Source organism: Pelecanus crispus, chromosome Z, assembly GCF_030463565.1.
Source record: "Pelecanus crispus isolate bPelCri1 chromosome Z, bPelCri1.pri, whole genome shotgun sequence".
NCBI lineage: Eukaryota > Metazoa > Chordata > Aves > Pelecaniformes > Pelecanidae > Pelecanus > Pelecanus crispus.
Genome location: NC_134676.1, coordinates 1,741,869 through 1,753,464, shown reverse-complemented (window position 1 = coordinate 1,753,464; position 11,596 = coordinate 1,741,869). Strand labels below are relative to the sequence as shown.

At 42.2% G+C, this 11,596-nt stretch overlaps 1 protein-coding gene across 1 annotated transcript; it reads left to right on the top strand.

The window, feature by feature from the left end:
• The first annotated feature begins 3,974 nt into the window (after positions 1-3,974).
• RAB27B (RAB27B, member RAS oncogene family) lies at positions 3,975-10,797 on the top strand. Its single transcript, XM_009489127.2, has 5 exons — positions 3,975-4,127; positions 6,730-6,815; positions 7,510-7,613; positions 8,951-9,074; positions 10,497-10,797. Exons 1-5 carry the CDS (start codon positions 3,975-3,977, stop codon positions 10,684-10,686), a joined length of 657 nt encoding a protein of 218 aa, XP_009487402.1. The 3' UTR covers positions 10,687-10,797.
• Positions 10,798-11,596: the final 799 nt, after the last annotated feature.

Below are 11,596 nucleotides of genomic sequence, written 5' to 3'. Positions count from 1 at the left end.
ACCTTGCTTTGTTTCAGATATGGTGTGTGATTTTTATACTTCAGCTGTACGTACTCTTTAAGCTAACGCTTGTCAGGAAACGAAATGAAACATTCAGAATTTTCAAATCCAGTTAATTACAGACACGTTCAAAAGCACGCTTAGATGTTTATCTAATAGTAATTATTAGTAATCAGTAGTAATTTTAACTCTCTCGTTCTAAATGAAATTAAAATCTTCATGCTCAAGTTTCCTGTGGAACGAGAACTTAGTTTGCTGTGCTGCAGCATTTTGGAAGTGGTAAAACAGTAATGATGGCAGGGGATCAGTCTGGTCTGTGAAACTCCCCCCGCGCCCAGGCTTTTGTGAAGCGTGCTCCTCCCATCTCCGTCACGTAGCTGGTCGAGGCAAGGAAAACTGTTTGCTGGCTTCAGGTTAAAATCTGAAGGAATAAACCCCCTTTTGTCCAACTAATTGCTATTTTACTTTCCTGCACGGTACAGAGCATGAGGAGAGCAAAGTCGGAGTAACCTCACCAAAAGACACCAGTTCCCAGGCTGCCTCCTGCCATGGTGGCAGGGGCGACTGCCTCGGCCAGCGCCGGGCTGGGAGAGCCTGCAACGCGTGTCCATCCCTGGTGCAAACGGGCAGGAATGGCTGGAAAAGCAGCCAGCGCTGGGAATAGGAGTGCCCACGGCCTTCTCGTGACACATTTACAAAAATAGGTTTTTAATCATCCCAGTCTGATGTGTATTTTGCTCAACGTTTACAGGTCTGGTAAATTCTGAATATTCTGCTTTGCACATTTGCATAGCAAGGAGATGCTGAACTTCAGCTGCCCGAGAACATGGATATTTGGGAGTAGTGCCTAATCCCAAGTTAATACTTTGTATTACCAATCAAGCATTTGGGGGAGAATCGTCTCCCAAGATACCTTTCTTTTTCTGATTTGTTGCATGAAATGCCTAAAGAACAGTTGTTGCGTTCATCAGAAATACTTTGATTTTGATAATCCTCAAACTTCTGGGGAGAAATTAATCTTGTTCAGTGGAGCCTCGTGGTAAACTTGGGATATTCTGGAAAGGATTAAAAGGCCTTGAATTAATTTCTGTGAAGTTGCTGAGTTGGTGCTCTGGCCTCCCCCTGCCCAGCACAGACCAAAGGCAGTGCAAGGCAGAGCAGCGCTGTCACATCAGGGGCCTTTTTCTCTAGGTTCGTTAAATCTTTATCCTCAGAAGAGGAATTTCTCAAAAGCTTGTCCCACCTCTGGATGGCTCTGTATCTGTCAAAGGTATAAATCTCGTACGATGACACTGCTCAGTACGCAGCCAGCTTTTTTTATCCTTAAAGCTGTTGAAATGCAGGGTAATCAAAACGGGCTTAGTTTGCTATTTTAGTCAAAGCAGGTCAGTACTTGCTAATTTAAATGCTCAGAAAGGTAGGTTTTATTCTGATGGAAATTAAGTCTCTGTCGTGGTTTAGTCCCAGCCAGCAACTCAGTACCACGCAGCCGCTCGCTCACTCCTCCTACCCTGATGGGATGGGGGAGAGAATCGGAGGAGTAAGAGTGAGAAACACTCCTGGGTTGAGATAAGAACAGTTTAATAATTGAAATAAAATAAAGTAAAATAATAATAATAATAACAATATAATAATAATAATAGTAATAATAATATACAAAGCAAGTGATGCACAATGCAATTGCTCACCACCCGATGACCGATACCCAGACAGTTCCCGAGCAGCGGTCGCTGCTCCCCGGCCAACCCCCCCCAGTTTATATACTGAGCATGACGTCATATGGTATGGAATAGCCCTTTGGTCAGTTTGGATCAACTATTCTGGCTGTGCCCCCTCCCAGTTTCTTGTGCGCCTGGCAGAGCATGGGAAGCTGAAAAAGTCCTTGACTAGCATAAGCAGTACTCAGCAACAACTAAAAACATCAGCGTGTTATCAACATTCTTCTCCTACTAAATCCAAAACACAGCACTATGCCTGCTGCTAGGAAGAAAATTAACTCTATCCCAGCCGAAACCAGGACAGTCTCGCACTGACACAAGCAGTAGTTTTTATGAATGGGATATGGCCCAGGGTCTCCTGCTCTGGTACCACAGGAATTAGTCTCAGCATAGAGATCCAAATGGAACAGCTGTTCATCCCTGCTAAGGATTAACAAGATGTTAGGAAAAAGAGAAGGCTTAAATTATGTTGAGAACAAGGTAAGAGGGCATGTAAACTGGGTGGTGTTTCATACGATTCCAATGTTCTCATCGTCAGGGCGTTTCATACCTGTGAATAAATACTTTGTAGGTCTACTTCTTACATAGGTCCCCTTTCCTTCTCCTGTAGAGCTTCATAGCAAATACTAACAAAGTAAATACAGTAATGGGAGCTTTAGGTTTATGGTAATACAACACTCCCCTTGAAATAATAAAAAAACCTGCTGGGGAAGCAGTTCGGCTGGAGAAAAGGTGCTCCTCCTCGAAATGAAGGCTTGCCCAGACTGGGAAGTAGTTTTATGAAGGTGTTCTGCTCAAGCTGGGTGTCCGTGGCGTGGTTCTTGCAGGAGGTTGTGCTGGCAGACGTTGTGCCCTGCCTCGGATGGAGGATGAACGTTTCTGTTGGTGGGAGCCCAAGTGACCCCGAACACAGGTGCTCGGTTGCGTTGGCCAACCGGGAAAAGACCAAAGTAGAAGAAAATGCTGAAAAGCTGTCCGTCCTTTGTATCTGGCTTTCCCTCCCAAATACGTTGTGCCACTTGACTCAGCAGATTGGGAAAAGCCAGGAACTGTTGTGTGGGGCCATGAAAGCCCCATGGAAATAATTTTTTAGCATGCACTTTGCTCTGGGAGCTCCTGCCTGGGCTGTGAAGCAGCCCCGGTAAATAGGATAAATATTTTCCTCTTTCTGCAAATTTGTGTTACTTTCTGACGGGTATATTTGTTTTACAAGTGCTTAAAGAGGTAGGTTTTGCTGCTCTTGTTCACTGCTACGTGTAGAAAAGAGCCTACAGCTGCTGTCGAGGCGTGTAAGCTGTCGGTGGCTTTCTCCGGATGTCGGCCGCTCTCGGGTGGCTCGCTGGCCTGCGGGCGATGCCCCCGCTTGCCATCGCAGCAGCAGCTTAACCGAGGCACGGAGCTGAACCCAGGCGGTGGGCTTGCCATCTGCTTCTCTTGCTTCTTCGCTCCAGTTAGGATCCGCGGTGTTTGATGAGGGGGTGGTTTTGGTTGTGTGCTTCGCAGAATCATAGAATCATTTAGGTTGGAAGAGACCTTTAAGGTCATCAAGTCCAACCATTAGCCTAACACTACCAAATCTACCACTAAACCAGTTAAGGGCAGAGAACAAGGCAGCTCTGCGTTCATCTGGTTATACTAGGGAGTAAACTGCATTTGAGCGCTCTCCTTTTATTAACAGTGGCGCTGGGATAATAGCATCCTCTGCTTTTTTTAATTAGATCTTGTAGGGGGGTGGAAATATTTCTTTTGAGATAAAATACATAGGCCTGATAATGTCACATAATACTGGTTAGAGCTTGAGCCCTGAGGATGGTCCTAGCCATGCCTGAGTTCCCTTCTCATGCCTGTTTCTGCACTACCCTTTTTCTTCAAACTCATAAGAAAATACTTGGAGCAGAAGGATTTAGCCCTAGGTTTCATACCTCTGTTCATTATAGGCCTTATTGTTATCCTCAGAACAAAAATAACCTTTTTGTCCCAAACTCTATCATTCTAAGCTTCGATTTTATTTATGTAGAAAATTGAAAGTGTACACTGTAATATCTCCTGGCACCTGAACTGAAATTGCGAGTTTCGCTGCTGCTTTGTATTAGCCTTTTTCAAAGTACACAAGCATAACTTTCAACCCTGAGCACAGGCAGCAGCATTTCAGTGAACAAAAATAGGAATGAGGCAAGAACAGACAGAAAGGGGGTTTTGTTATCATTAAATCCATTTTTTTTCTCCTCTTTACGTAGGTTCCTAAAGATTAGCACTATGACTGATGGAGACTATGATTATCTGATCAAACTCCTGGCCCTTGGAGACTCTGGGGTTGGAAAAACAACGTTCTTGTACAGATACACCGATAACAAATTTAATCCAAAATTCATCACAACAGTAGGGATAGATTTTCGGGAAAAACGAGTGGTAAGTTGTCTCAGAGGAATGATACCACCTTCTTTTTTTCTTTGTTCATTTCTGCTGAGAGCAAATTTTATGTGATGTGCACTGCCTCTCTTACTGTGGGGTACAGCATGTGTTGATAATGCTTTTCCTGGTCTGGTTTTTGGCTTAAGGCAGTCGTAATTAGGAACTGGATAAAGGGGAAAGGTGCCATTATCCTGGTGTTGGACTGTAAAGTGGTTTATTGCACAACTTTCCAAGAGCAGGTTTCCATAGCGCTAGTGAATGAGGTGTCTTTATGACCAGAAATAACTCTGGCCTCCAAACTCATAATTTAAATAGAAAAATTAAATAGAAAAGATGGAAACTTAGAGAAGCGCAGAAGTTTCGGCTTACTTCCAGATCACCGACTCAGCTAGCGAAGGCACAAGAAGCGGTTCCAGCAGCTGGACCACGCTGCTCCTTCGGTTGCTGCCAGCGGCACGGCTGGGGGCTGAGCACGCCGAGCCTGTGATCAGGAGCCCTCGTAGGTTAGGATCAACGTGCTTCCTAATGCAAGGCGTGCGAGCCTTCTCCGCCATGCTTTTGTCTTGATGTTAAATAGAAGAGGAGTCTTCTGTAGTGTCATTCAGATGCTTTTTGTGGATATGAGGGCGCGCTCGCTTTGTTTTAATGTAATGTGACTAATGTATCTGCTCATAGATCCTGACAACCGATACAGACTAAATGTAGGGGACAAATTCAGCTTTCTAATAGGAATCCCTCTAGCTTGCTTGAACCGTAAAACCATAATAAATACAAGAGATTAGACTCTGGGCAATTATCTTAGTCATTTCCTTAATAAAGAGACATGTAAATACTTGCCCAGTTGAAGGACGGAGACCTCTTTAAATTAGATTCTTTTTAATTTAACATTTTAAGCTCCTCGTATGTCACTAGAATACCATGAAAAGATGGGCATCACTCCCCCATTCACCTTCCCTGGCAACGTTTTCATGACTGCCAGTATTTGTGGCTGCTGTGCCGAGTGCAGTTTTGCCATGCTGACAGGGGCGTGTGGGCTCTGCCTGGAAGATGGGGGTTCAGGCATCCCCCTAATAAAAGAACTGTGGATCTAGATTATGTCTTAAATTTCTCATAATCAGCAGTATGCAAGTTCAGGCCAGTTAAACATGATGCTCAGGTTGGAGTGGAGCCTGGCTGCTTCTCTGCACTGTGGGATTGCGCTGATGTAATAAGAGTAAAATATTAAAACCACAATTTTATTGCAAGGAAATGTCTGAACATGCAAATTGCCAGAATACTCTTTCCCTGGCTGGTCAGACGCTCGTTAACGTGTTTTGAACACGGGTGCTGGATTCTTTCCAGAAGGTTGAACTTTTCTGCTAAAGGTTGCAGACAGATTTCTTCCGTAATTTTCCATTACCATACATTTTGGGGTAAGATAGTTTATAAGCGTGGGAGAAACTACATCTTACATGAAATTGCCAGCTTTGAAACGTCTTGAAGGTCTATCTGATAAATTGTCTTCTAAGAAAGAGATCCAAAAGGTTAAATATGTTTTTCCTGTTGTGTAAAAGTCATATTAAAAAATGACCCTATGAGATTCCTTGCTTATCATGCTAAATGTTACAGGAACATGCTCTAGCAAACAAGTTGAATTCACAAACGTGGTGCGGTTGATCTGTTGATTCTTTTCTGGTTTTCAGATCAAGCACCTGCCGCAAAGGAAAGAAAGGCACGTTGCAGTCGGAAGCTACCTGTTGAAATGACAGCAGTTTAAATAAGTCCACAGAATCACAGAGTAGTCGAGGCTGGAATGGACCTCGAGAGGTCATCTAGTCCAGCCTCCAATTAATATTAACTTGGTTGTGCAGGAGAACCTAAATGCTGTATTTTACAGCCCAGGGAGGGCAGATGAGGAAGTGTTCCCCTTCCCCGGGTAAGGTCAGTGCAGCCTCTGGATACGGACACGTCCATAAAGTCCGTATTCTCTTGATCCAAATGCAAGGGCAAGATTTGCCTGCTTTTAAAATTGCTGAGAGGCTGCTAAACTATCTCAGATAACAAAACCGGCTCATACTTATTTTATCTCGCTGTCTTTTACTGCAACAGCTAATTTACACGCTGTTTCTGTTTAATAAAGAATTGAGCCCCAGCGAAAGGTCACAGTGATTTCTTTAAGCACTATGAGTTTGCAGTTGCAGTTAGTAAGGAAGTCATTAATGTCCAACAGAAGTTAATGAAGAAAAAATAGCTTCTTATAATAGTGGTTAATCCTGTCAGCCAGCTGTAAATTTTGTAAGAACAGCAATGAAACAGAACACAGACAGCTTGCTCAGCACAGTGCTACGCCAAGTTTTAAAGAACTGGTATCTAATTTGAAGTACTAAATATGACCAAACTATCTTTAAAGTGCAGCTTTCATAGGCGTTTCATGTGGCTCCTGGGTTTTTAAATATTATTATAAGCAGCCCTCTGAAGTGGCTTTTAGAAGTAAGAGCTTTTACTGAAGGACTGAACTTTTACTCCTTACTTATTGTTTGTGCAAAATCTAAGTCTGTGACCCACGCGATGGATTTCGGCATGAGCTGTACGGCTGTATTGATTTGACTCTCTTCGTTAGGTATACAACAGCAGAGGACCAAATGGATCTCCAGGAAAAGCCTTCAAGGTACACCTCCAGCTTTGGGACACAGCCGGACAGGAAAGGTAACAGAGTTCAGCTCATTGGAAAGCAGTTCTGAGTTTTTCACTTTTCTGGGTAAACCATTAGTCCATTCGGGTGAAAAATATGAGAAATCCTTGTGGTTTAGGACAAAGACAAATATCCTCCAGAAATAAAGTTTTACAACAACCTTTGTTTTCTTTAATATTGACTATATCGAGTAGCATACATCCGTCGACTAAGTGTGTTGTAATCTCAGCAGGTGAATCCGCTTCTATCACTGGGATCTGTGATACACCAAATGCTTCAGTGTCTTTTTTTTTCTTTTAACCAACCCTGCTCTCTCGGTCTCGGTCTTGCTCTCGGTTAAATCAGGCAGAATTTGAACTCATAGATTAGTCACTGGCAATGTTTATATTCTCACATATAAGCTTCCTCTGGTAAATTACTAACGCACTGATTAATAAAAGTTGACTGGTGTGATGCATCATAGCTAAAATGAAAGTCAAGAAGTGTTTTATTTTGTTTTTACTTCCCAGGGAATGTGTGTCCACTAAATCTTGCAGACTGTTCCGATTTCAAGATATTTTTTAAATAGAATTTTTGCACCAGCAATTCAGAAAAGCTTTACTTTATCTCTTTTTTCCTTTACTCAGTTCAGGCTTGCCAGAAAAGTGCTTACCTTAGAGATCACTTTATATTAATAGAGCTATGTTGTCTTTTTTCTTCCACCTTCAGATTTCGAAGTCTCACCACAGCGTTTTTCAGAGATGCTATGGGCTTTTTGCTAATGTTTGATCTCACCAGTCAACAGAGCTTCTTAAATGTCAGAAATTGGATGAGTAAGTAGAACCGTAGAGCTTGCATTTATCGGTTGACTTGAAGCTTTCTTGTGTATTTTAGGCTTCTAGGCTTTATGCGTGTCATTATTTGTGAGCTGGAAAATGCTCAAAGAAAGTAGTTACGTCTAATGCAGCCATAAGTGGGGTACTTGCAGCCTGTAACTAGGGGTGAAAGCTTCATCAATTTGGAAGGATACATGCTCCTCTTTTTTTTGCATGATAGACCGTTTTGGGCATATGCTTGATAATCTTGTTTGGATTGGGTACAATTTGAATAAATCCATTGCCTCTTGAAAATGCATGGCATTCGACACTTCCTTGGCCATGCCCCATATTTTAGATGATATACAGGAGCTTGGAAACTGTACTTCGGATATCGCTGTTATCTTTATGGTGTGTTTTCTATTTTTAAAGTAGAATGTGATTCCTTCCTGTCTGCTTTGAGGTTTAAATTGAAATTAAGATTGGGCTTTGAGGATATGGTTTGAAAGCGCGTAGTGTTTGCCGTTGTTGGTTTTCCTTCAGACGACGGTTAGAGTAAAAGTGAAACAAAGGTTAAATTCTTAAAGTTTGTTTTTAATTGAGGGTATTTAGAGTGCTGGGAGGACAGAGGCCAGTACATTTCCAGCTGGCAGTTTTCCAGCAAACAAGCTGAAGTGGGGATAACACGAGAATCCAGATAGCTTTGTGAAAACAGCTCCATCTTCTTCAGAGATTCTTTCCTCCCACTAAACAATCCCTGTAATCACAATCTTCCACTGCTTACCAAGCTGTGTCTCTAATATTCTCCTGTGTATGCTGCACCTTCTCAAGTCCCGTCCCCTCAGGATTTAGGCAAATATAGGTAAATGGCTTTGTACAGTTACTTACGAAGGGTAAGGCTGTGGACAGTACTTGTGCCTGGATCTTCCAGTGGATGAAACTGCATTTAAACCATTGAGTACATCCAGGAGAAAAACACGCTGGAGGATTTTGTCCTGTACTTCTGAAGACCTGCGTTTGCAGATGACGTGGGATGTTGTTTGTACTTCCACGATGTCCTTATGAGTCTCGTAGAATAAAAGTTTTGGCTGGTGGAGGTTCTCCTCTGCTACAGCACTGTGTTTAGTCACCTCATTGCAGTTAAGTCTTGTTGTATGTTGGTAAAATAAATACTGGAAATAATTTTCTAGTACCGTTTCTCCTTCCCATTTTGAAAAAATCCCCTTAGCAAGTAAAAGTACGACAAGGAAATGTGTTTGGGGAGCAAGAAAGGTATTTTGAATTATTTTGTCAACAATCTTGGTCTCTAAGGCGTTTCCAGCATTCTCTTAACTGCTGTTTATTTTTGCTTCTAGGTCAGCTGCAAGCCAATGCATATTGTGAGAATCCAGATATAGTCTTAATTGGTAATAAAGCTGATTTATCAGACCAAAGGGAGGTAAACGAAAGGCAAGCAAAAGATCTGGCAGACAAGTATGGGTAAGCGAATTATGACAGAAGCTAAATTTAGTCTATAACTGTTGTAAGTGTAGCTGACGACTGGCTAGAGATACTTGCAAGTATACTTATAAACTTAAAAGATTTGTGGGCATTGCAGTATCACATACACCTATAGTGATATCCAACTTGTCACACTTTCAGATTGACCTGTGTGAATAGGAAATAGATAGAATGAAACACACTGTTCTGGTAGTTTGGCAAAAATATTACAACATGAGAAATAAGGCTGAAATGAAACGTTCTTGCTAGAAAACTGCATTCTTGGGATGCTGGCTTGTCCTGAGAGTTCGGGACAGAGTATACCAAAGGCAGGTGAACACTCAGTGTCATGAACTAACTAACAGTCTTTATAATTTGCTTTTCTAGTTAGTTTGAAAGAGGAGATACCTGTGGATTTTGGTCAGGTTCTAGGTGTGCAGTGGCACTGAATTTATTTGTTTTTCCCTGATAGATAATAAATCTGTTAATGGCCTTTTTCTTGTTCTAGTGAGCCTTCTACATTTCTTTGCACTAAAACCACCTGCAGAGTGCCCTGTAACTGGATAAATTGGCTGATAGTTAGTATAGTTAGTAAATAGTACTGTGGGCAGAAAGAATGTGTAAATTTTTTTTTTTCCCTTAGTTGCCCTTACTGTCCCATGAGGGATGTTCAGAGAGAATTGGGCCAGCAGCAGAAGATGGCCTGAGAGACTGTGAGGAGTAGTAAGCAAATTAGACTTAAAAATAATAAAAGCATATTAAAGAGTTGTCTGCAGCCAGGTGAGGAAGACAGTGACACAGAGGAGAAGGTAGCTCATGCCAGATTTCATATGATGGAAGTACTATCATAAAGAAGAGCAATTGATAATTTTCTCTTCTGAAAAAGATGATTTGGAGGGCAATTTTCTGCATTCAAAGGGGACTTCAGAATGGAAACAGCTAAGTTAAGTTGTGCTTATAAGTAAATAGAGAGGGAGGGAGATAGTACTTACAAGGACTGCTAAATAGCAAGAGTTGTAACTATCTGCCTAAAAAAAAGGTTTCTGGTATGTTCTGTGGTCCCTGAAATTCTCCGTAATGCAGACCTAGGTTTCTCTTTAAAATGGACTTTTTGGTTACCTGAAAGCCTTTTTCAGCCAAGGTGTGTGCTGATGTTACGCAATTTGAAGTCAAAATGCCAGGATACATTTGGTAAATTAAGGTGGCATTTTTGTGCTCGTGTCGCCATGCCACCGTGTGCTAGGAACAGGAGTTTGGGTTCTGCCCGGCAAGGAAATAGAGTCCCGACAAACCAAAAGTCTGTCCCATTCGTGTCATTGCCACCAAATCCACCACTGATAGCCACGCTGAGAGCGTTACAAAGAGCTGAGTCTCGGTTGTCTTGAAAAGTCTCTCCAGCAAACCTTTTCCTTTCCACCGTAGCATACCGTACTTCGAAACAAGTGCTGCTACCGGACAGAACGTGGAGAAGGCTGTGGACACGCTTCTGGACTTGATAATGAAGCGTATGGAGCAGTGTGTGGACAAGACACAGGTCTCCGACACAGCCAACGGAGGAAGCTCGGGAAAGCTAGATTCAGCAAAACCGGAGGAGAAGAAGTGTGCCTGCTAAACATCACCTCTAAACTGTGAGAACGAATGAAAAAAATTTCATCAGAATATGGCTGACCTACCACCAAATTCAAACGGGCTCTCTTGAGCCGTGCACAGGCACAAAGTTACATTGTTTTATTGGGGTTGTGCATTTTTCTCCAAAGAACTGGTTTAAAACTAAAAGCTGTGTTTCAGTGAGGCTCTTGTGCTGAAATGATTCTTCCTGATACGGTGCCATCTTTGTGGAAAACTATCCCACCTCTTCTTCCCCGCTCCCATTCCCCCAGCCCTCATCTTTATTTTTCATGTGATCAGGATACTGAATAGAGGAGAGCAGCTTTATTTTTTTAAAAAAGGAGGGAAAGAACCTATTGTCTGCATACACTGGATATTGAAATTAAAACGGAGGTGGGTGGTTTTCTAGGTCTGTGCTGTTTTTCCACAGAATCCCGTTTCTTTGTAATTCCTAATCTGCATCAGGGACCGTGTGTTTTCTAAGGCAGAGATACAAAAGATTTTATGTGGCTTATTAAGAAAAACTTTTATCACTTGCACAGGGTAAGCAATGCTGTGAATCCGTCCTGGCTGAATCACTGAGATGGGGGGGGGGGGGGGAGGGGGAGGGGTTGTGTGCGTGTGTGTTTTGTGTTTGGGGACAGGAAGTAGGGCATTTAATTTTAAAAAAAAAAAAATAATTATCAGGGAATTGTGCAGCATTGCTTGTGTTGCCAATAATCCAAGCAGGGATTGGAGTGTCATGGGAAAAAGTATGGAGAGGGATTCTGATGCTGCAGGGACAGTTTATAAAAAGAAGAGAGTATAATGTATGGGAACAGAGAGAAACTATATTTTATGAAACAACTTCTTACTATTAGCAAAAAATATTCTCCCCTCCTTAACTTAAGGGAACTATCCTTTTTCTTCTTTTT

Bases quoted from the DNA above. Each gene is read 5' to 3' on its own strand.
- RAB27B (XM_009489127.2), top strand. From the start codon at position 3,975: ATGACTGATGGAGACTATGATTATCTGATCAAACTCCTGGCCCTTGGA. The intron at 6,816-7,509 runs GTAACAGAGTTC...TTCCACCTTCAG, and splicing joins GACACAGCCGGACAGGAAAG to ATTTCGAAGTCTCACCACAG. The intron at 7,614-8,950 runs GTAAGTAGAACC...TTTTGCTTCTAG, and splicing joins AAATGTCAGAAATTGGATGA to GTCAGCTGCAAGCCAATGCA.